At 38.2% G+C, this 24,475-nt stretch overlaps 2 protein-coding genes across 8 annotated transcripts in view; one reads left to right on the top strand and one right to left on the bottom strand.

Moving 5' to 3' along the window:
• LUBEL (Linear Ubiquitin E3 ligase) overlaps positions 1–24,475 on the bottom strand; it is a 56,349-nt gene that overhangs the window by 7,748 nt on the left and 24,126 nt on the right. For 2 of the 4 annotated variants that reach the window (XM_053750975.2, XM_053750985.1), the window contains exons 1-15: positions 11,304–11,541; positions 10,277–10,537; positions 9,409–9,551; positions 8,304–8,390; positions 7,278–7,425; positions 6,502–6,674; positions 5,898–6,192; positions 5,565–5,756; positions 5,055–5,303; positions 4,344–4,753; positions 2,412–2,546; positions 1,576–1,764; positions 1,127–1,263; positions 267–486; positions 66–159 (exon numbers count right to left, since the gene is read on the bottom strand). In XM_053750975.2, coding sequence (XP_053606950.1) covers positions 66–159; positions 267–486; positions 1,127–1,263; positions 1,576–1,764; positions 2,412–2,546; positions 4,344–4,753; positions 5,055–5,303; positions 5,565–5,756; positions 5,898–6,192; positions 6,502–6,674; positions 7,278–7,425; positions 8,304–8,390; positions 9,409–9,551; positions 10,277–10,535 — 2,731 coding nt within the window. In that variant the 5' untranslated portion in view covers positions 10,536–10,537; positions 11,304–11,541. Of the gene's footprint in view, positions 1–65; positions 160–266; positions 487–1,126; positions 1,264–1,575; positions 1,765–2,411; positions 2,547–4,343; positions 4,754–5,054; positions 5,304–5,564; positions 5,757–5,897; positions 6,193–6,501; positions 6,675–7,277; positions 7,426–8,303; positions 8,391–9,408; positions 9,552–10,276; positions 10,538–11,303; positions 11,543–24,475 lie in introns of those variants that run through there. The other 2 variants (XM_053750993.1, XM_053750980.1) reach the window with 2 other exon arrangements.
• LOC128673226 (hydrocephalus-inducing protein homolog) overlaps positions 11,991–24,475 on the top strand; it is a 36,628-nt gene continuing 24,143 nt past the window's right edge. For all 4 annotated transcript variants that reach the window (XM_053750942.1, XM_053750951.1, XM_053750933.1 and 1 more), the window contains exons 1-26: positions 11,991–12,121; positions 12,605–12,814; positions 13,346–13,544; positions 13,927–14,065; positions 14,136–14,260; positions 14,589–14,771; positions 14,981–15,189; positions 15,261–15,498; positions 15,870–16,074; positions 16,146–16,213; positions 16,430–16,650; positions 16,725–16,958; positions 17,203–17,324; positions 17,404–17,590; positions 18,425–18,574; positions 18,747–18,940; positions 19,392–19,657; positions 19,841–20,283; positions 20,425–20,598; positions 20,749–20,809; positions 20,884–21,638; positions 21,960–22,133; positions 22,210–22,392; positions 22,474–22,683; positions 22,781–22,920; positions 24,093–24,234. In XM_053750942.1, the coding sequence (XP_053606917.1) occupies positions 12,026–12,121; positions 12,605–12,814; positions 13,346–13,544; positions 13,927–14,065; positions 14,136–14,260; positions 14,589–14,771; positions 14,981–15,189; positions 15,261–15,498; positions 15,870–16,074; positions 16,146–16,213; positions 16,430–16,650; positions 16,725–16,958; positions 17,203–17,324; positions 17,404–17,590; positions 18,425–18,574; positions 18,747–18,940; positions 19,392–19,657; positions 19,841–20,283; positions 20,425–20,598; positions 20,749–20,809; positions 20,884–21,638; positions 21,960–22,133; positions 22,210–22,392; positions 22,474–22,683; positions 22,781–22,920; positions 24,093–24,234 (5,328 nt within the window). In that variant the 5' untranslated portion in view covers positions 11,991–12,025. The remainder of the gene's footprint in view (positions 12,122–12,604; positions 12,815–13,345; positions 13,545–13,926; positions 14,066–14,135; positions 14,261–14,588; positions 14,772–14,980; positions 15,190–15,260; positions 15,499–15,869; positions 16,075–16,145; positions 16,214–16,429; positions 16,651–16,724; positions 16,959–17,202; positions 17,325–17,403; positions 17,591–18,424; positions 18,575–18,746; positions 18,941–19,391; positions 19,658–19,840; positions 20,284–20,424; positions 20,599–20,748; positions 20,810–20,883; positions 21,639–21,959; positions 22,134–22,209; positions 22,393–22,473; positions 22,684–22,780; positions 22,921–24,092; positions 24,235–24,475) is intronic.

Raw genomic sequence — 24,475 nt, 5'->3', positions numbered from 1 at the left:
GTTATGAGGTGAGTCGATGGTTCGGCGATGGGAAGTATGCTAATGATTGGGAGGACGAGTGTTACCGCGGCGGTGCGGCGCGGCGTCGTCGTCGGCGCCGGCCGGGGAGCCCCACACGCGCCCGCCGTGCCGCCGCTCCGGCCCCACGCCCAGCTCCGCCTGCCCAAGCATTTAACATTGCAATGTATTCGTTTTTACTAGTTTTGAGTTTATCGCGTGCATACAGACAGACGCGATTTCTTTTTATAATATGTAAGGATGGTGACCTGCCGGCGGTGGCGCTCGACGCAGTCGGTGACGGCAGGCCACATGGCGCCGCGATGCCGCGCCAGCGCCGCGCGCGCCTCCAGCTCGGAGACGGCGGCGTGCGGCGCCAGGCGGGCCGCGGCCGCACGCACGCCCGCGCACAGGCTGGCCCAGCGCGAGCGCAGCCACGCCAGCGGCGCGCCCGGGCTCTGCGCCAGCGCTGCGTGCACTTCTGCCGCGCTGGAATACGGTAGGCGAAACATTATTTGAAAGCACTTATATTTATAGAAACACCAGTGAAAAAAATACTGTGATAATGACAATGCTTTCAAAGGTCCATACTAAATGACGCCTAGAAGTGGTGTCTCGACTTTGCAAAATGTTCGCAAAGAAATCTATGTTTGTTCGACATCTGTCTTTATGATGATGACTTCATAATAAAAGTTCTAACAAAATATTAGTTTTTTAAAGATGGTTTACTACTTTTGAACTTTCTAACCAACTTTAAATCTTCGTATAACGATCCAAGTCTATGTATTATCATAATGATCTTAAATATATTTATGTTAAACATATTTTTTTAAAACATTCGATCTTGGCATCTATCCTATTATAGCCGCTAACTGTGGTTTATTTATTTGGTTTATAGCTTGTTTTGGTGCAATAAAGTGTTTTTACTTACTCCGTAAGAGATAAAGACGAGACAAGATTTTATATTTGTATATATCTATATCTGTAAAACTAAAGTTGCTAAATATATTACAGCCTCTATTGAAGAGTCTAGCTTTTTGATTTGACTTTGATATAGAATTTCCTAGATCCTGTAGTTGTGTGTGTGGTTTCAATCTTAAGGTTTCATCCTGTGTAGTTTCATATGTACCTGAATCCAAGTCGCTCCGCCTCGCTCATGAGCCTCGCGAGCTCCAGCCCGCGCTCCGCCTCGCGCCGCACGCCCTCGCCCACCAGCGCTTCCAGAGAAATCGCTCTGTTGCTGGACAGAGGCTCTGGAGAACCGCCCTGTACAAATTGTTATTTTTATTTAGCTAGAGTGAACATTACGTCTGTTCAAAAGTACGTATAGAACAGCATATATTATTTAATAAAAAATACCTATTTTGCTCTAACAAAGTTTATACTATACTAACACCGAACACAATGATATGCCGACAAAATGAACAAACATTGAGTAATTTGTTTTATTTACCGCAAGAAAAACCAGCAATGTATCTCGTAACCGCCAAAGTTTAGTGAACTATTTGCTGATAGTGCTTGATTGACGATGGCCGGTGATGCCGATGACGATAATGATGTAGGTAGGTAAGTAGTTACCCCATAAACGCTGGCGCGGCGTGCGGGCCTGGCGCGATGCAGGTCCAGGTGCGAGGCGCGGCGCCGCAGCGCGGGCGCGGCGCGGCGTCGCTCGCCGTCGCTCCACTCCGCGCCCGGGCTGCTGTCTCGCTCTCGCTCGCGCCACTCCCACCGCCCCGACCGGCTAGTCCGAGCGCTGCGTTCGCTCTCCTTTCCATATCAAATAAATATAGCAGTTTCACTTCTCATGCTCGTAAATTGTGACAATATAATGGGATTGGATGTCAAATGATTAGATTAGTTTTATTAGACATTATTATTATTAGACATTAGATTTTAAGCGGTTTTTAAAAGAAATTAATACTTTGTTTTAATAAATATAAATTAATTCAGTTCAATTAATACTTTAATTAATACTTTGTTTTAATAAAGTGTACAGTGCAAACAGTACATTTTACTTGCATCAGCATGACATGCGCCGCGGCGTAATCTAACTAGTACACAAATATCATTCATCGCGTGCACTCATATCAATTATCAATCTTATCAATAAACATCGTAAAATCATTCAGTTGGTATCAATCACATCAACTTATCATTCAAGATCGTATGGTTTAGAAAGAGACCGTACATAAATATAATGATTGAAATATTTAAAAGTTATTGTATCTTCTTTAATCACATAAATAATTTGTTTAATGATTAAATAGTTGTGTACCCTCTTCCAACAATTTTTTCACAGAAGATTTTACTTCTTAACAATCACACACACTAGTGCGACGCAGAAGATTTTTTCTTTACACTATTATTATAATATATAGCTATTAAGAAATAAAACGTAAAAATGTATAGTGTACCCGGGTGTCGCTGGACAACGAGTGTCGGCTGTGCGAGCGTTCTCGCGTCGCGTCGTCGCGGAAGCGGCGCCGCGCGCGCGACCGCGGGCGCGAAGCGGACGGCGCGCGCTCCCACGAGTTTGGCACTTCGTATGTCTGTGGAAGAATGAATTCATGATATTGTTTCTTGCTTTGCCTTGTATATGAAATACAATTGTGGATATGGATATTAAAAAAAATGAAATTACTGCCATATTTTTAACTGTAAAAACCATTTTATAACATTTTATATGGAACTAGCGGCCGATCCCGGCTTCGCTTGATACCTTCCACCAATCACCCTATCTATTAAAAACCCGTATCAAAATCCGTTGCGTAGTTTTACAGATCTATGTCTAAAAGTAGTGTTAATTTTTAATCTTAGCATTATCTATACTATTATTATAAAGAGGTAAGAGTTTGTGAGTTTGTATGTATATTCAAAAATTCTTCACCATTAGAAAGATACCTAATCCAAGATTGCTATAAGTTAGACATTATCTCAAAATTCCCACGGGAGCGAAGCCCCGGGCAACTTACAATATTTGTAATATTGTGAACTTTTGTGTGTTTTAGTTATTTCATACATAAATATTGGCTCATGTTGTAACAAAAGTTTGCCTATAGTTTTATATATCACTAGAGAAAAACCATTGCGTTAAGTACCTAATAATAATAAACAAATAATAATTTTGCCTTTTTAATTTTATGAAGATTTAAATTGGAGGTTAAAAATAAATCGAAAACTAGAAAACAAACAAATTTTTCAAGACTATATTTAGATTTTTGTGGTTATTTGCGTACATAAATACGTTCATGCATGTCTGTGTTTTTCTTGGACCAATTTTTTTGTAAGTAACGATTATAATATTATATACATAACATTATAACATTGACGGTTATACCCCGACTTATTATATTCTAAGTTTCCTCTTTAGAATATATGAATTGGGGTTTAGTCTGAAAACACAGCCACACAAAAAAAAAAAAAAGTTTTGGCCTGGGGGTCTGACTATGTCTACTATATGTTTTTGGGGTCGCTGAATCCGAATCCGAAGTCAATTTAACCCCAGCACGTCAGGGTTTGGACATAACCTCAAAAAACACTCTAAGATCCACTAAAAAAAAAAAATTTCGAGCTTTGGGTCTGACCATGTATACTATATGTTTTTGGGATCGCTGAATCCGAATCCGAGGTCAATGTAACCCCTGCACGTCAGGCTTTGGACATAACCTCAAAAAACACTCTAAAATCTATGACATCGGATAACATTTATGATGACAGCTTTACAAATATTAAATAAATTTACAATTGAGTTTGATACTTTACGGTAATGGTATTTTTAAATAGAATTTATCGGGTTATAAGGTTGTAGAGTTTTATAGCATTAGTTTTATAGAATCCAAGCCACGATAGTTTTGCTGTTGGTTTTCCTATTGGTTTAGTCAATTTTAAAGTGTTTTTTGAGGTTATGTCAAAAACCTGATGTGCTGGGGTAAAATTGACCTCGGATTCGTATTCAGCGATCAGAAAAACATATAGTATTACATGGTGAGACCCAAAGCTCGAAAAAATTTTTATTTTTTTTTCATTTTTAATGGATTTTAGAGTGTTTTTTGAGGTTATGTCCAAACCCTGACGTGCTGGGGTTAAATTGACTTCGGATTCGGATTCAGCGACCCCAAAATCATATAGTAGACATAGTCAGACCCCCAGGCCAAAACTTTTTTTTTTGTGTGGCTGTGAAATTAATTGCCAGAATGAGTTATCATTGCAAGCCCATTTACCCGGTCATGTAAGGGGTGAAATTATTCAATCTTTCAGAGCTATGTATCTGGGCAACTACAGATCTAATGCGATTTATTTGCCAACTAATACCAAACCGAACAATAATTCAGTAGATAAGTTTTTACCTGAGTGGAGATACTTTGCGGCGGTGGAGACGTACCCGTGTTAGATACGTTGGTGCGCGAGGCCGGGCGGCTAACGGCGCGAGGGGGCGAAGTTCCAGCGGATTTCTTCTCAACATTTACTGAAGATTTACTCGGAGAAGCGCGTGTAGCGCGCGTGTTAACGTTTTCGCGCGGTGGAGACGGACCAACAGACACACTGTGTCTCTCTGGAGCTATCTTTGACATCTCCCGAGGTGGGGACGGCCCAACGCCCGTATCGTGTTTGGTCTTCGAAGCCACGTGGTTGTCCTCTCGCGTCGGAGTGACCAGCCGGTTTATGGGCTTCTTTAATTTTTCATCTCGAGGTGGCGACGGGCCACATCCAGTTGATGCGCGTTCTTTTTTCTGTCCACTTTTAGTACTTTCGCCGTCTGTAAAAATAAATCATTGTTATCCATCATTAAAAAAAGACGTTTACTAATTAATAAGCTAGGTATTAAGGGTCAGTTTCATCGCTTGATGAAAGTATCTGATACCTAACGCCTACCAAATAAATAAATTGTCTTTCGCAAGTTTACGGCAGATATTTTCAGGCATATTTATTAATCAGTTAGTTTGTCTGTCAAATTATAATATGATATTTCATCACAAAGTGAAGACACAGGCCCGAAGTAAGTTTTATTTACTGTTTGACCTGTTTCGTCACTTTTTTCTTTATTAGTTTTGACTAACTTTGTTTAAGTCGAGGTTCGTCAAAGTGGACTGGGGAGGGCTCACGAGCTTGGACGTTGAGCTGTGCCATGCTGTGCGTGGCGTCCTGCACGTGCGGCGACACGTCATGCACGCGAGGGGCGGCGTCCAGCACGCGTGGCGCGGCGGTGGGCGTGCGGCAGCAGATGGAGCACACGCGGGTGCCGGCCTCGTTTACGAATGTGCAGAATTCACATTGCCACGACGCGCTAGGTGCTGCTGGAGGCGGACCTGGTTTATATATAATTCTTTGAAAATATAGTAACTATAATGATAGATCAGCTTCTAACTAAGAAAAGTTGAAGGGTTCCCTTCCACTTTTTATCACGCGATTAACTAAATAAGAACTCTCTAATAACAATAAAAGTTTGTTTCGAAATTACTAAAACTTATTTGCAATTTATATTTGGCGAGTCTCTGATAGTACTAATAGATCGAACCTGGGTACGATACGGTTACGTCTAAAATTTTATCTTGTATCTCTAATCTCACCTAAATCATCTTCTTTAGCGCTGGCACGAGACGGTGTTGGGTCGCTGTCTTCGCTCTCGGAGTCGGCGTCGCTGGAGGGCAGCGGCGGGGGGTCGGGCGTGCGGGGGGAGGGCGAGCGGCGCGCGCGGCGCGACGTGCGCGAGCGCGCGCTCAGGGCGGGCGACCCTGCTCGGGACCGCACGCGGCTCTCAGCTGGGACAAAGTTTACATTTTGACAGGTAATATAGTAAAGCTTAGCGCTGTCTCGTTTGTGTAATATGCGATTACATAGCTCGCTGGCCACATACCTGTGGTATTATTTTTTAAATGAGTCAGAAATAGAATTAAACATACCTCGTCGATATGGCTGCGGCGTGTGCGGTACGTGCGCGTGCGGGTGCGGTGGGTGCGGCGTGTGCGGCATCACGTAGCACTGCGGCGGCGGCCAGCCCGGCCAGCCGGCCTCGAGGCTGGCGCAGCTGCCGTAGCGCCACGGCGCGGGCGCGGCGCACTGGCTGCAGCCTGCGCACGCGCCGCCCAGCTCCAGCACAGAAGCGCCGCGCCGCAGCGGCCGGCACCAACTTTGGGCACCGTGAGGGTCGTGGTTGTCCCACGCTTCGGCGGGCATTGCATGTTGCGGCATTGGTTGCTATATTAAATAATGATTGGTTACTCATGAATCGTATCGATTCTTATCTAAATTGTATACGGATGTCTGTTGCGCGAATACATAACCGAAGATACATCGATCACACGACGCGGCTTGTAAGCTGGTGTCACTGCGAATATCCCAGCGTGTTGGTTTGACGGTACTAGCGCCCGGCGCGGACGCAGCCGGCAGGTATGGCATACTGCCCAAGTGTCCGGCAAATAACAGGACGATCTTTATGCACCTTTGCTTGCACATTGATAATCTGTTGTCGAATGACATATTTTCTAACATTTTACTTAAACATACGTTGATCACATGAGGCGGCATGAAGCCCGAGACGGAGCCGCGCTGGCGCCACTGCGACGGGTGTCCCAGCGTGTTGGTTTGCTGGTGGTGAGCGAGCGGCGCGGCCGCCGTCGCGGGCGGCAGGTATGGCATGCTGCCCAGATGACCGGCCACGCCCGACTGGGATAGTTTACCTTCGGAATTAGAGTAAAGTTTTTATTGTTATTTACAAAGAACTGATTTAGAAATTCGTTGATTAAATAAAAAATTACAAAGTGTCTTTGTCCTTCTCTGACGTTTGTCGTGATTTTCGATATGGCGATAGATGGCTGTTGATTGCATTAGCTGCAAGATTATAAAAATAAATAAATAAATAAAATAAATAAATAAATATATATATATATATATTAGGACAAATCACAGATTGAGCTAGCCCCAAAGTAAGTTCGAAACTTGTGTTATGGGATACTAACTCAACGATACTATATTTTTTTTATAACAAATACATATATAGATAAACATCCAAGACCCGGGCCAATCAGAAAAAGATCATTTTTCATCTTGACCCGACCGGGGATCGGACCCGGGACCTCTCGGTTCAGTGGCAAGAACTTTACCACTGCGCCACTGAGGTCGTCAAAAAAAAATACAGTTACAATGTATTTTGGATAGTTTAGCCTGGGTTCTGAAGCTCGACGGCTGACGATGAAAACAAAAACCTCTCAGATGAGACAGAGAGAGACTGTATACCTAATTTAAACAGAAATTGAAAGTCCGGTCGAGCAAGTAAACAATACCTTGCAGGTGTGGAGGCAGTTGTGCCTGCTGCGCAGAGTGGTTCAGCGGCAGCGTGGCGGCCTGGTGGCCTGCAGGCAAGTGGCCGAGTGTGGCGCGTCTCTGCTCCGACGGCGGCCGAGGACTTGCGCTCGATCTGTCGCCGCTTATCTGAAGTCAATACGAATAAATATCAAAAAAATTTGTGCAAAACAATTTTATTTCCAACGTCGCGGATTAGCTCCTGTGGAAATTTGACACAACTCTTTTTATTTCTTCAAATAGATTGGGAAACGTAACATAGGTACAAATTTAAGTGACAATCCTACTAATATTATAAATGCGAAAGTTTGTGAGGATGTTATATGTATGATTGTTAACTCTTTCACGTAAAATCAACTGGACCGATTATTATGATATTTGGTACACGGGTAGAATATAACCTGGAATAACACATAGGCTACTTTTTATCTCGAAATTCCCACGGGAGCGAAGCCCCGGGTCGCTGCTAGTAAATAAATATGCAAGGTTTGTAATTGTCGGTATTCTGTACCTATTACTATAAAATACCTGACATAAAATACCTCAGTATATTTTTATGTCAGGCATTTTATAGTAACAGTTAAAAACTCTTTTGGTGTTAAGTTTTATTAACATTATATAAAAGTAATTTAAGTATTGATTAAATACCACATTGAATAAATTGAATATAAATCAAAATTCACTTTTCAAGTTTATTCAGTAATCCAAATATTTTACTAGAACTATTTATTTATATTTTCCATAAACACGAAGATTTATTAACCCCCGGTGATTGAACCACATTGGTATGTAATGTCTGTCCGTGGCATCGTAGCAGCGAAATGGCTGAACCGATTTTGATATATGTTTTTTAATATGAAAGATAATTTAGTCGAGAGTATCTTTAGCTTTGTATGCAAAATGTAGGTCAGCCGGGGGTGTGATAGATTTTTAATTTAATTTTTAAAAGGTAAGTAGGTATAGTAGACTGTAGGATAGTAGCATGCAATGTAATGTAAAGATGTAACCTTGTGACGACGCGGCGGCGGCACCGGCGGCGTGGTCTTCGGCGGGAGCGGAGGTCGCTCGTCCCGCAGCTGAGGCGAGGATAAAGCCTGCATATAAGTTCATATTAGATTTAGGGCTTGTTTCACTGATTGCTGATAAAATATCTGATAGTCTATATGTAACATCCATAGCGTAAAAAAATGTTTTATTGCCAGTGTAGGATAGGGCTAACTGGTAAATATTAATAACTATGGTAAATTTATCTTGCAGTTAGTTTATCTGTCAGATTACCATATAATATGGTAATCTGATATAATATGGTAATTTGATAGATAAACTAACTGCTGTGATGCAATAGGCCCTTAGACCAATTACCTCACGCATTGTACGTACAATGCAATAATTTGGCAAACAAATGACCTGTGACTGGCCACAAGGCGAGGTAGAATTATCAACATCTTTGGATAATGACTTCACATTTTTACTACCAGGTTTCTATAGTTAAATTGTACAAGTCAACTCACGTTTCATCATGTATCAGAATAGCACTGTAATCATTTGCACTTGCGAATATTTATCTAACTGATATATGAATGAATAAACCTGGATACACTTGCCAGAAAACATTGCGTAGTTGACAAATATAATAATAACTCTACTAATAGAAGAAACAGAGGTAGCAGGTTGTATCGCAATGTTTACATTCTTTGAAATGTATATGAATTTCTAAATACTGGAGGCTGTGACGCACAATGACATCATAAGTAATAGTTTTACATTTGATCGTTTGTGATAGCTTTTTATTTTATTTTGTCAACTCACCTCTCTATACTAATGTTGTTAATATTGTTGTTGTTATATGCCTAAAAAACTATTAGGTCCCGATATTATCCCGATTCCCATCAAATATCCGAGAAGCCTATGCTAACTTGTAGCAGAGGTTTAGCTAGGAATCAATCTAAAACAAGCTCCAACTTCCACATAATGACAGCAAATTTCATAACAAATGATGTTCAAATATTGAACATCATTTGTTACTTTTTTAATTTGTGATGAGAAATAAATAAATTTCTGGTCTAGCTGTATATCGAAAGGACCGTAGGTACTTTATCCTCCTGTGAATACCTGTCGCTGATGGTGCCTCCGCTTCGGATGCCGGTGGTACATGTCGTCGCAGGAGGCGCAGAGCGCGCGCCGGCCGCACTCGGAGCAGCGCACGCGCGCGCCGCCCCCGCCGCAAAGCCCGCATGATGCCTCCACCGGGTGACCTGTTTACATCGCTATGTTATTATCTTTTAGATAAATAGCTATAGCAATTTTTTTTTTATTCTAGACAACTTACGGTCCAAGTCAATTAAAGCGATCAACTAAAATAGATCAACCATTTTTTAATCCCCATCGAACTCTCTGTTAAGTCTGATGGGAATATTTCATTATCTATAGACTAAATTATGAAAATCTATATCAAAGAACATATAAATAAAGGATTGATTATGTCGTTAGGTACAAGTGGCACCGTAATTTGCCGGTCAGAATACTGTGGTTGGGATGGGCAAATTTATCGATACAGTTGTATATTTTCAGTCATGCTCGGGAATTGACCTACCTATAGTAATCGTGTCGGCAGCGTAAATTGAATGCTGCAGTGCATGTGGTCGTAAAATAGCCATGTGTTATCAATCACTGACAGGTAACAAATGCTGCAGCATTTGTTATAACCGTACCGTAGTGACCGTAGTGCAGTAAATAATTCGAACTCTTCAATTATACCTACATTTTTTTAAATTTATTTAGCTCTCTATCATCCTGATCGTGTTCCTTATTTCATTATTATCAGGAATTATCATTACTATTAGGAATGCAGTTTGTCTATTGGTTGTTAAGGTATTTTTTTATCTTCCATGGGGGTTATGGAGTGGTCCTATTCAAAGGCGTAATACACACGGCAGGAGTTCTTCTAGTAAGGGAATAATATGAACCAAAAGACAGTTACTTGTGGGCGGTCGTGGAGGCGGCGGGGGCGGTGGCTGCAGCTTGGCATTGACATACTGTTCTGTGGGAAACTCCACCACCTCGTACTCGGGCTCGGGCTTGGCCAGCGGCGCCCGTGGCATCGTGGGGGTTCGCAAGGTCAGGTGCGTGCCCAGCGCGGGCCTCGTCACCGTCTGATTGGCTGGACGAGCCACGTGTCCCGGGCTCCCGGGGAGGTTAGACCCCGTGAATCGAGGGTCACGCCCTCGGCCCTTTAGCATTGCTGGAAATTGGCCCAATTTGATATTTTAAAGTGGTTTGATACATCGTATTTTTGTTTAATTTATAAGTTTTGAGATGTCTGTAATGGGGATGGAGGCACCGAATAATTTTATGGCTATTGCATTTAGTTGAAATTAAATGCATACAAAAACAATCAGTTTTAGACAGGTAGATTCGAATATTAGGACATTGTACTCGTATTACTTACAATTACAATTTTGTTTGTTGAATGAAACTTTAGTTTTGCAATATGTATTATTTCATTACAGGGAAATAATTATCGCTATGCCATATCGCTAAACTAGACATTTCAAAATATATTTTTTACTGTACAATACAAACTTTATTTTTGTTTTATAAATTCTTATTATATTAATAGTTTTACGTTTAAATGGCAGCTGCTATGACCGGGATAGAGCGGGCGTAGCCGCGTAGCGGACTCTTCGTCGACCCATTTATACGCCACTCATATCCCAAAATACCGAAAGTTTATTCACACTATTATTACGAGTATAGAGATATTCTCCAGTTTTTGCAATTAAATAGCAATAACTTGACGGTTACTGTAATACATTTAACGATAATAAATATAAGACTGCAATCCATTCATAATTACAATTAATGACTGTCATTACTAATCAGTTAGGTAATTGAAGAATTAAAGGAGTTCTTTGTTTAACAGGAAAAATAGATAAGCTGCTGCACTAGTTCATTTAATTATTAGCTTTAGTGTAAATATTAACATTAGGTATATTAGAGATACGTACTTTAGCCGTTATAGATGCAATTTTAACACTCGTAGGAATGAGGAATGACACTGTAACGTGTTGAGTCACAGGCACATAACTGCAGAGAAATTATGCAATCGCACAGCACTGTTTGGATGTGAAGGATTCACTCGCGGGCCCTGGACGGAGGGCAGGGGCTTCGCCGGGGACTAGCGACCGGCACCGTGGCCGCTAATCAGGCGCCCTATCCGGACGAAATTGACAGCGGGAAGCGCGTGCGCAGCCGCCTCTATTTCTGTCCGCGGCCGCGTTGCCCCGATTTTACTAAAATTACGATGCGCAGCTATTTCCGCACTCCACTGCGCCTTCTTCTTGTATAAAAAATATTTGCGAAATAGTTTTTTAAACGGCGTCGATAGGTAATTAGGTTATAAATACAGAATCAGTGAATAAAGTATTTATTTATTTTTGATTTGATTCATTTATTACCTAAACATGTTTTCTCTTTATTGTCAAGCTATGTATATTTGTTTTCATGGTACCTAGTCGATCATAATGTAGATCCTATGTACTAATAACTGTGTGTAGAAGAGTTATTTATACCAAGTAATTGATATATCTACCTATACTATCAGATGCATAGGACACTGGCCAGCTATTGTTTTTAAATGTCGCTCTTTGATTTTAACCTTAGCAACCATTGCTTGTAAACAAGTAACTGTCAGATTATGTTGTGAAAGAGCTAAAGTAAATGTTTCATCATGGAGATATTGCAAAAGTTTAAGCAAAATGGGTACTTTACGGCGGAACTCTATCATCTGATTGCTAAGAAAAAGCTTTTGGCCACAACGGAAGAGGTGATTGTTGTATTATTGTATATAGCTGTATTATGAAGTTTTATAGCATATATATATGATGTGATGAAAGTTTAGGTATATAAATTAGTTATTAATACTAGACCATGCTAAGTTATTTAAAAATATATATACAATATTAGTAGAGTTTCGGAGCCAATCCAGGTCACCCCGGACTTCCGTCATATCTTGGGATAAAATGTTCTAGTGCTATTCATCTTTGACTCTAACCATATTATGGAAAGCTAGACTTCTAAAATTCAAGCAACATCGGTCCTATGTCTTAATATTTAAGTCTTAGGACTTTGTTGTTGAGTTGATTGATGGAAAAATCGAAACTAAAGAAGGCCATTTATAAGGAGTAGAGTTAGTTTCGCGTCGCACACGTTGAGGTAAAAGCGATGCAAGTAAAGAAACATATGAAAAACACTACACCGATAAGAAAGAAGTTCTCTTATATCCTGATCTGTTTATGTATTCCCACAGATCACGCCATCTCAATATGAGAAAGAAATGCGCATGAGCACCTTACAGCGACTGCAAACTCTGAACGGCATCGAAGTAGACAACATGGTCAAGACAGGGAGCAAGGGACGAGTGCCCGTGCTTTCATTCACTCCAAGTGTAATCGTGTTCCAGAACTTCAAGCCTAACGATAAGATTGTTGCTAAATTTTCAGTGAAAAACATCAGTAGGGTAAGTCGGGAGAAGCATTAGTACTGGGTCAAAAATTCGAAATATTTCAATATGAAAAATACTTTCTGTTTTAGAATAGACGACGTATTCAATCAAATCCCTTATTCATAAATTAAACCTTTACAGGCACTTTTCACGTGTAATTAAAATATTATATGTGAGAAGAAATGACGAAATAAACTTAGCAGTTATGATCCCTATCATGCCAGAATTACCATTATTGGTGTTTTTTATGTATTTTTTCTAATGTTTATAAAGGGTCTCTATTCTATAAACACTCTACTAAACTCTATCTATAAACATAAACATTTAAGCCATACTGTATTGTGGATACTGCATACCATTTTTACGCATAACTATTTGAAGCGTTATGTTATATAATATGTCAATCAAATATGCCTTATAACTATTATGCCAAAGAACAATATAGGACAAATAAAATTATGCGAAAAAAGGCACCACACAACAAAGTACTTATATAAAGTTGAAGCGTTGATGAAAGATTCAGATATGTATAATATATTTTTCCAGAGCCCTTCGTATCTCAATATGGTGTACAAAGAGTCTTCATTTTTTTCCGTGAAACCTTGTAGTGGACAGCTTCTTTCACGCTTGGCGCCCGGAATTAGTGTTACGTTTGCGGTGACTTTTACGCCGATTCAGTACGAGGACTACACGCATAGAGTAACGTTTTATACAGATGTCGATCAATATATACTAGCTTTTATAGGTAAGCGACAACTGCACTTGAGAATTAATTAATTTATAGATACTAGTTGTTCGCCACGAACTTAGACCTCGCGAACACAATACATTTTCATGAGTTTTTACAAAGTTGTATTGTGAATATTTCAAAAACGACTTAACCGATTTTGATGCCCCATGAACTTGAAAATTCTATTGACAGATGCTACATACCTTTTAAATTTCATCGAAATCAGACCAACGGTTCAAAAGTTATCCTGTTACAAACATACATACTTACAAAAATATATTTTTGCCCCAAGTTGATTTGTAGACCTTGCTCGCTTCGCTCGCTTGGTCAAAATATTATTGTTGTCGTCATTTAATTTAGAAAGCAGTGACAGATGTAGTTAATGTTTATTTAACAGCAATGGGCCCAAGGCCGGTATTTGATTTTCCTGATCAAATAATCATACCAAAAGTACCATTGAAAGTTGAGAATACATACCTTATGACTGTGCACAATATTGGAGCAATACCAGCTGGATTTACACTTCAAACTAAGAGGTAACATTTTAATAGGTCTATACAATTAAAAGTTGAGTAAAATTAGTTTTCTAACGTCTTACATTTTCAGTCCATTCAAAGTGCAGCCCAAATCTGCGTACTTGGTTCCCGACCAGAAGATCCAAATCAAGGTCGGATTCAAAACGATGCACCTTGGAGAAACTAGCGGAGTGCTCTATGCTATTTTAGAAACAGGTAAACTTAATTCGAATGTTTAGGTAATTTATGATACGCAAATTAACTAAATATTCAGCAATAGTTTTAAAGTACTGTTTAACTAATGTTATGAAAGTCATACAATCATATATGGTTTAGGACAAACGCTCGTCTCGGCATCGTTTGGACTCCTCGACTTTAGGTAGAGTTGTTCTGTTTCTTTAAGTATTTTCATAACTACTAAGTTATTCGACCTTATATTAGTCGCTGAATTTCGCAACCGTAATCTAAATTAAGAAAAAGTTTATTCTATACTTTCAAAGTTCAAAGTTGATTGTTAACTTTTTGAACTTTTTTATTGAATCAGGAGAGCACTTCAGTATAAAGTTGTCGGGTACAACGCACACGGTGAACATAGAACTGGAGAAAGCCGTGGTCAGGTTCTCGGACACGTACAACACGATGGTGCGACAACAAGCCTTCAAGATCACCAACAAGTCCGACCACGTTATTAGTTTCATGTGTATGAAGAACGAATGTATTTATTATGGTATGTATTGACTCATTAATTTATTAATTATATATAAATATAAAACAATAAGATTGTTTGGTAGATTTACCATACAATAATAAAGTTAACACAGTAATAAGACCACGCAAGAAGCCAACTTGAGAACATTAAAATAATTACACGACGTCTTATGATGTAGCCTAATAACTTCGATATTCAGACTACCTATAGGAGTTTTCTTTTTTTAGATTTCCAAGAAAAGGTGAAGCTAGCAACGATATTCTACAACGTAAAAGATAGCGAGTCTGCTAAATACACCAAGCTAGTCCGGTACGACGTTCTGAGTAGCGACGAGCACGAAAGAGTGTACACCAGGATATTCTTCGACGAGATCCAAGCTCTGGTGGCTGATGAATCTCTCAGATTTCAGGACACACATTTCTCTATAACACCTATTGTAAGCAAAATATATTCTTAACTTAATGAAAAAGTTGTTATCGAAACTTTACTAAACCTGTTTGTTTTTAGAGTGGAAATCTGTGGCCTAACAAATGTACAGAAATAGTTATAACATTTTCACCGAAACAAATAGGAGAATTTGACGCTACTGCGTACTTGGATATCGATGGTTTATTCGATCGAGTGCCACTCAAAATGCTGGGCAATTCTCTGCCGCCGTGTATTCAACTAAACTTGGAAACACTAGACATGGATTGTGTTTATATAAACAAGATGTATAACTATGAAGTGGTCGCTGTTAATAAAGGTTTACTATGATACTTCTCCCAGTATTTTGCCAACAATGTCTATGCGAAGCTAGCTCGTAACTAATACTACAAGTATTTGCTTTTATTTGACTCTCATTTATTATTTTTTAGTACTAATAATTATTTAATGCTGTTATATTAAAGCCTTTAGTTGCGCCTTATGCTGTTGACTGTACTATGTAAATAAGGATATTTTATTCAGTCTGATTAGTTGCAGAGATTATTGTAACTACTGACAATGTATTAATTATGTCCTGATTGTATGATGGGATTGAGTATAGGTTCAATATTAAGTGAGGGTTGAACCAAATCAAATATAAAGATCAATATAACTAATATGAATTGGTATAAATTAAAAGTTTGTTTACAGGACATATAAATGGTGTGATAGTATACAAAGAAGTGCCTACATTGTTCGGCAGTAATATTAAATGCTCTCCCGAGATGCATTGTCTGCGTCCGGGAGAACGAGAGATATTTATCATCTCCTTCAGCAACTCCAGCCAGGGGCCTTATTTCGAAGAAATCAACTTTATTATACGCGATACAAATGTCGTGTTGAAGCTATATCTTAAGTATGATAAAACTGATAATAAACGAAATAAAATATTATATTATATAATTACCATGATTGCTATCGTTTTAGGGGTGAAGTTGTTTATCCATCCTTATGCTTTAGCATGCCGTGTTTGGATTTTGGAAAAGTCAGTGTAGGTGAGCTTCACGTATTTACATAAGTATGTGTAACATGTTAAATTGCTAAAACCGTTCTTATTTTACACGGTCATCAAGTCTATTTTAACTTTTGTAGTATTTAAGCTTTCAGCCTCAACTCTAATAGTTATTTTGGTTTGCATGTTATACATAACATAAACTATATAAAATTAAATAAGGATATAATGTTTATTTTAACGACGTAAAACTACACAGGAGTTCCCAAAACCCTAGAAGTGGAAGTAATTAACGAGTCAGTGGTGAACGTAAATGCGTCCGTGAAGATATCATCGGACGGCCCTGAAGTGAGCAGCATGACGCTGGCGGATTATGCCGTCGCCGACAGCCCCAAGCCTTGCATACCACAGTGGCCGAGAGAATTTAACATCGAGCCCTGCAGAATTGAGATGGGACCGGAGTCTAGAGTTACTTTGATGGTAAAGTAACAGTACTAAGTAGTCTCCTCGAAATGAATGTGGATTTTATTGTTGATTTTTAATGACTATTTTAGGTTACACTAACTGCTAACTTGGTGAGGGCTAACCAAACCTCCTTGGAACTGGAGTTGGAGAAGTCGGACAGTCCCCCGATCATCCTGCCCGTGATGTTCGACGCTAAAGTGCCGGACATCACGCCCGCGCCCGATATAAAGCTCCGCGCCTGTTTTCTGGACTTCCCCTATCCAAATGATATCCATTTGACAGTTAACGACATTTGGGGGTATTTCACATTAGAGGAGCCAGAGGTATTTATATTGTCAAATTGTATAAAAACTTAGATTACAGAAATTTCATAAAAACGACTATACATCTAGCACGTGTTCTATAGTTTTTTTTTATTTATAAAAATGTAAGAACGAATGATCTTTGTTGTTTGAAACTTTTTGTAAAATGTAATGGACCATCCATTACATTTTACAAAAAGTTGATATTTTTGTGGGTAGGTGTCACATAGTCATCACATTTATTAATGAAGTTAGCTTTATTTAGGAAGAATCAACTTTAGACGTTACCGTTGGAGTGAAAGAAGGAATAATTCAGCCAAACAGTACATTCACTTTGCCAGTTACGATAAAAACCAGTGTTCTCGGCGTCCAAGAATATTCGATCCGGTAATAATAGAACTACTTAAATGTTTTGTCGTATTGATTACATCCGGGGATCTCTCTCATTTGTTTTGTTTTCTTTTAGGTTACGTCTGTTTGGAATGTCCAAACCAATAGAAGTATGTCATATAACGGGAACTGGAGTGCGGCCAATAGTTACATGTACTCCTATCGCACTGCATTGGGGCCAAGTCAAACTGCTTACAAAAACGTATAAAATTCTAACGCTGTGTAATGATTCTCCTGTTTATGTCAATTTCAAAGCTTCACTGGTAAATAATGTCTCCAAATTGATTATACTGCCATCATAAATCAATATATGTATTCAATATATGATTCTTCTGTAGCTGACTGACAGACAACGCGCAGAGTATAATTACAGAGCGTACAAATATGGAATTAGGCATGTAATGTATGTAGGTATGTAGGAACATGGAGGAATTCAGGGGACTAAGGTCACTAAGAGAGGATTTCAAGGAAAGACGATATTTTTACGCGGATACGAAATCGCGACTAAAATATACTAACATAATAACTGTCTTTTATTAAATTAAAATTAAATTGAAAGGAAAAATTTATAAGGCAGTTAATAGACCTGTCATGATGTATGGATCTGAATGTTGGGCGATGAAATTGACGGATGAAAAGAAACTTCATGCGACAGACATGCGAATGTTGAGATGGATGTGTGGGGTGACTAGATTAGATACAATAAGGGATGAGTATGTAAGAGGAAGTATGAAAGTAGCACCAGTTAATGAGAAATTACATAGTTATAGGTTAGGCTGGTAGGAGGATATCTTAAGAAGAGATAAAAAATACGTCACTCAAAGGGCTTTAAAGATGGAAGTAAAGGGTCCCAGGAACAGAGGAATACCTAAGAAGAAATGGATATAGTGTGTCAAGGATAGTATGAACAGACCCCACATGAGTGGGATAAGGTCAAGAAGAAGAAGAATAACTATGTTTTATTTTGTGAAAAAGTAGTTACGAGCCACGAATGAACGGATTTCAAACCTCGTCTATCTATATCGTTTAACTTTAAAATAAATCTTTAACTCAAATTTTACGACGGTCTTAATGTAGCTTTTAAATATTGTCGTCAGTTAAATAAAGATGGACGCTGGAACATTGATCCAACTGAAGGATACGTGGAGCCCGAGTCCGAGACAGATTTGATTGTGTCATTGTATTTGATAGACGCGGACTCTTACACTAACAAAGCGGTGCTACAACTGGAAAAAGTAAAAGACATTGTGAGTACATGCTTTTACATGTTATATTTTTGAAATGTCTTCTCTAGTAATCTATACTTTATTTCGGAGATAAGAAACGGGTCAATAATCAAAACTCTCTCGAAGTCCTAAAATCTTTTATGCTGCAATCAGTTTGAGAATCATATAATTACGATATATTATTTTGATACAGCTGGTTCCATTATCTGCTACCGGAGTCGGAACAAGTATATTAGTCGGAGAGCTAAGAGACAGAATATTCCTAGGCCGACATTTCACTAAAATACCTTTGAATGCCACTGTTGTTATGGAAAACTGCGGAACCCGCTTGCATTCATTGGAGTGGAGTGAACATTACAAAGCACCTAAGACCAAACCCATAACATCGTAAGTGGTATCTATACCAAATCCATAACATGGTAGTAGTGGTATAGTGTCAGAAGTTGTCGACAGATTTTTTTATGTTTTTGCGGCGAATAAACTAGGTGTTTGTGCGCCTGTTTATCTCATCTACAAATACTCTGAAACTATGGTTCCTATAATGTAAGTTCGTCACTCAAAGTTGGACGCAGAATTGAATAGATAAGTAGCCATGGTCATTATAGGGGGTAAATTTGGATTATGCTTTGCTTATTGAATTTTGCAACATTTCAATTGACTTCTTGTAAGGATCTCATAATAAGCAATTTAAGAGTGTCATTCTTAGCTCCGAAAACTATAGTTTCAAACTTTAACAAACACTTATAGTATTGATCTCATATAATTCAAAATACAAGTTTTGTTTTAATCACGTTCCTAATATTAAAATGCCTAAAATTTAATTCGCACATATTTTCAGGGGTTTTTTTAATTTAGACCCAAGACTTTTCAAGATTGCTGCTGGAGAGAAGTTAGATCTATCTATAATGGGTTTGTCTCATAAAGTTACTACGATTAAGGAAATGTGGTATTTAGTTGGCAGCGTTGAAGGTATAAATAAAAAGGAACTACTGTTGGAATGCCAGATTACAGCAGAATTTGTGGATCCTAAAATTGAAGTGTCGTCTACCATGGTGGAATTTCAATATGACTACGGTCCATACAGCGAATATTATAAGTTGACAGGTGATTTTTGAAACTTATTATAAGATTTAATACCATATGTGTATAATAGTTTTACTCTACATTTCATTAAAACCCTCCCATACTATATGAGGTATTGACTAAGAAAAATCCATCTAAACTTAATATAAAATTCTTCAATACAAAACGTTCATAATATTATACTTGTTTTTAATGCTTTTGTAGATATAATAACCATAAAAAATGTGTCAAAGTTGCCGTTGGATATTGATTTATGTGTGAAGCCACCTTTTGCTATTGTTCAAAAGCAGGACACTTATAAGATTCCACCTGAAGAAGAGCATTTATGCTGTTGCATTTGTTACAAAGAGGGCGATTTGAACATCCCCAATATGCATAATGAGGTTGGTCCATACGAATCAAGATTATTTATAGACTATCTAACTATGAGTCCCGTAGAGCCTACACGGAAAGAACCATTGCATTTTTTCCAAGATATACATAAAATTAAAATGGCTTTTAATCTCACGCACTCTATTGAAGAAAGATTAGAAGATCAGGAAACTATGAAAGTGCAAATTTTGTTTGATACTACCAAGCACCTCTCACTGAAATCAAAAATATATTCCGACTTGATGAAAATAAAATTCAGAGGACATAAAAATAAAGTAAGTTTTAATTATTTTTTAATCGATTAGTTATGTACAGTTATGTTTAATTGCCTATGTATAAGTTAGAACTTTTACCTATAAGACGTTTCTTATCATTATGTTATTTTGTGTACTGAAAGCTTATTCTATTCTTTACAGGATGCGATGAAACTCATCGGAAAAATCAATTTCCCAAATATTTTCGTTATGTTACCTAAAGTGGATTTTCAGTCTATTCTGAATGACAGTATTGAGAGTAAAACTATACAGTTACAAAATTTAACTCCCCTTTTGGCTTGTTATAGGTTTCAATGGAAGAAAAGTATCATAACAGTTCGTATGCCTTTTTGATAATCTTTGAAAATACATGAATATATTTACCACAGATATAAAAATTTTATTTACCACAGATTTACAATGTAACGTTTTTATATCTGTGGTATATACAAATAAATATTAATAAAACTTTTTTGTTTCATATAGACAGAAAAGGATAAAACTGAGGATTCATATAAGATAACATCTAAATTTTGTGGTAAATTAGGTAAAACGTTACATATTACATTTTTTGGTACTTATTTAATTTAACTTTTATCATAACTAAAGTATTAATTTCAGGTAGTAAATCTACCGATACCATCAGCCCGGACAAAAGTATGCATGTGGATTTAGCTCTCGATTCAGAATCAAAGTGTGCAGGGTCTAAGAAAGATTTTAAAGCTATAAGAACAAGAGTCATGACTAAAGTTTTACCAATGATAAATGTTAAGCCTGAATCTCCATTTGAATGGATTTGTAAATTTGAAAAATTGCGAAAGTTTCACGAAACTTCTATCAATGATGTTTTTCAACTCACCCCACATCGTGGTTTATTGAAACCAAATGAAATTCAACACATACATGTGATATTTACGCCAAAAAGGAATATCAGCGTGCGGGCCACGCTGGAGTGCGAGGTGCTGGGCGGCCCGCCGGAACTTATTGCTGTTTTCGGACAAAGCGCTGATTTGCTATACAAGATAAATACACACAAACTGAACTTCAAAATAAGATCTTTTCATGAACCTGCGTCTGAACAATTAATTGTAACAAATATTTCACGATTACCATTTGAATATAAAACATATTTAAATGAACCCAAATTCACAAATGATTTACAAGGCACAATTTTAGATGTAGTCCCACAAAATAAAATGTTAGAGCCGGAAGAAGTGGCAGAGATGGAAGTAGTCATGAGGCCTGGAGTAGTCGGCTACTTTACGAGAGTGTTTGTGTTAGAAATCGGACACTTGCCTCATATTCCAATTACAATATTCGGTTGGGGTGTGATCCCACAAGTATACATGTCCCTACATAGACCAGATATTGTACATGTAAGCTAAACTGTTTTTCAAATATGATTGCGATATTTATTTGTCCGTCTAAATCTATCTAATCTTCGTGGCCATCATATTATAGTTATCATGCCGGACCTGCTACACTGGAGGTCTTGGCTTCGATCCCGGTCAGGTGAAGATGGGAAATGATCTTTTTCAGATTCACCTGGTACATTATTGTATATGTTATATGTAATATGTAATAATAATATAGTATCGTTGAGTTAGTATCCCATAAGACAGTCTCAAACTTACTTTGGGGCTAACAATCTATGTGATTAGTCCCTATAATAAAGTTTAAATGTTTTTTTATTTCAGCTAAATCCCGAATTCGGTTATATGGCCATACCCGCGCTAACAGACCAATACATGTCAGCAATCAAAGAATTCTTCGCGTCTCATAAAGTTGACAAATCGAACGATTTGATGGAGGCTAACGTATTTAAAGACGACCCCGATCTACAAAATGATTGGCATATATGCTCGTGGCGGGTAAAAATTGTATTTACATAAAATAATATACTTGAGTGAAAATTTTGTATTGCAAAATATAACTTTCTTTTATCAGGATAATTATCCCAGTGTAATGGATATAGAGTTAGCAATTGAAAGAATGCTTGTGATTGAACATATAAAAATAAGACCTGAATTACTGCTCGTTTACTCTAATTCCAACAAAATGGGGCCTATCCCGGGGTTTCACACGACTCCTTACGTCATAGACTACGGCGTCGTCATAACAGGCAGTACGGTAAGAATAAATTCTCGTTCATAAAAAATTAAGCTGTTTATATAATTGTAGAATTTGCTATTTAAGACATAAATGTTACAGGTGCAGTCGATTGCGGAAATAATAAATTACGGACCAATCCCAACGAAAATTCATTTTGCTAAAGGAACTCATATACCTTCATGGCTAACTGTGAAAATTTGTGGAAAGTTAAATCCCGGGGAAACGGGGAAGTTAGAAGTGGGCTTTATGCCTAATTCCACAGATTTTACGGAATTGGAACAAAATGTTGAAACTTACTTCAATTTAGAAGTAATTATTTTTAGATCTTTATAGCTCAAAATACAAAAATGTGTCTTTTTTTGAAACTGTAGATTGTCGCAACAGATAGTAAAACGCACATTTTCAGGTACCCTATGGCGTGACAATGCCAGTGCATATCAAAGCACTTTGTGCAGTGCCATATTTAATGTCCAATGTGAGTATGATCAATTTTGGTTCAGTTAGATGTGGTGATAAAATAATAACATCAATTCCTCTAAAAAACGTGTAAGTATCTTTTATTATCTGTAAAACAGATTTTTGCATAACATTAGTAAGTACATTATTATATCATTTTTAAAAGGTGACAGCACGGCAGCGTAGCGAGTGTGGCTACCAATGGGGCGTCTACGATCCGCTAAGCCTATTTCGAATGATAGTATATCTTAAGACGATCAGCTACGCCGTAGACTACTTATAGAGCGTTCCGCTACGGCAGCTCTGTAGAGTGAACAAGATGTCTACGCCGCCGCTGTAGCGCATCTTAGACACCCGCTACGCCGTAAGCGCTCGCTATGCTCTGTCCGCCTTATTAATAAACATTAATTCTCTGATCAGGCTTGGAGTAGTTTTTCTTTATTTTGTCCCTCTCTCTCTTTTCAGCATTTGACATTGAAAGAACGAGACAATACAAATAATAACTATTCCGAGACTAATCAGAGAATAACATTTTTATTAATAAGGGGGTGTGGGTTTAGTGCGGGTTTGCATTTCACTTTTTACCATCGAATCGATTCGGAGTAAGACGCAGCGAACCAACCACATTACGCCATTGTGACGAAACGACAACTACACTGGAATGTCATTGGTTCACTGCGTCTCACTTGGAATCGATTCGATGGTGAGAAGTGAAATGCAAATCCGCACTAACCACTGTTCAGTGTTGAGTGAATTTTCGTAGGTGACTTCGCTAGGCTGTCTAGTCGAGTCTCCTACTTGGCTCTGCACACAAATAATTACATATTTTATAGACTTCAGTTGCCTTTGATAATAAAAAAAAAGCAGGGCCACTGTGCTGTTTGTCCGTACGTCTGTCAGTTTACTCCCAAACAACGTATGGACTGTATGAGTTTGAATTTGGTTTAAGCTAGGTTTCGTTGATCCAAACACGATCATTTCATGTAAATGTCAATTTGTATTGACATTAAATGCCCGTTTAAATAAGAATTAGATTTGAACATATTGTTTGATTTTATGTCAAGTAAACTGCTGGGTTTGGGCCTATAAATTAAGAACTTTTAGTGTCGTGCGAGTTTATCTCATACTTCTCATTCCATAAATAATATCATGGCATCCACAGACTTATATATTATAGCATTTATGTAGCATATTTCATTTACGACATTATAATTATTTTTGTTGTTATGGTAATTTATTCGTTATTTTAATTGACTTGGCAGCGGCAAGCCTACATGTATTTGGTATGTGACGTTGAGGTTGAAGGCGCCAGGGCCCAACCCGATGCTGATACTGGACAGCTCAGGGAAGTACGAGCCGGGGGAAGGGGGCTGGCTTAGCATCGCGTTCAAACCTACCATGGAGGTTACACTTTTATTTATTTTATGGAAAAAATATGTTCACCTTATACATCACCCATAGGCTGATAGGGTGACTGTGGCGACGAAGGTCCCTATATTTTCAGAAATATGACATGCATCCAAATTAAATAACACTAAAATGTGACGTCACGATTGAGTAATATCTTCGCAAAAAAAGCTATGTAATTTCGACAGCTACCTTAAATATTGCGTTTGTGGTGATGACTTCTCACAGACTTGTGACT

Source organism: Plodia interpunctella, chromosome 1 (genome assembly GCF_027563975.2).
Source record: "Plodia interpunctella isolate USDA-ARS_2022_Savannah chromosome 1, ilPloInte3.2, whole genome shotgun sequence".
Classification (NCBI taxonomy): domain Eukaryota; kingdom Metazoa; phylum Arthropoda; class Insecta; order Lepidoptera; family Pyralidae; genus Plodia; species Plodia interpunctella.
The sequence above is the reverse complement of the archived record's forward strand: the minus strand, read 5'-3'. Positions and strand labels throughout refer to the sequence as shown.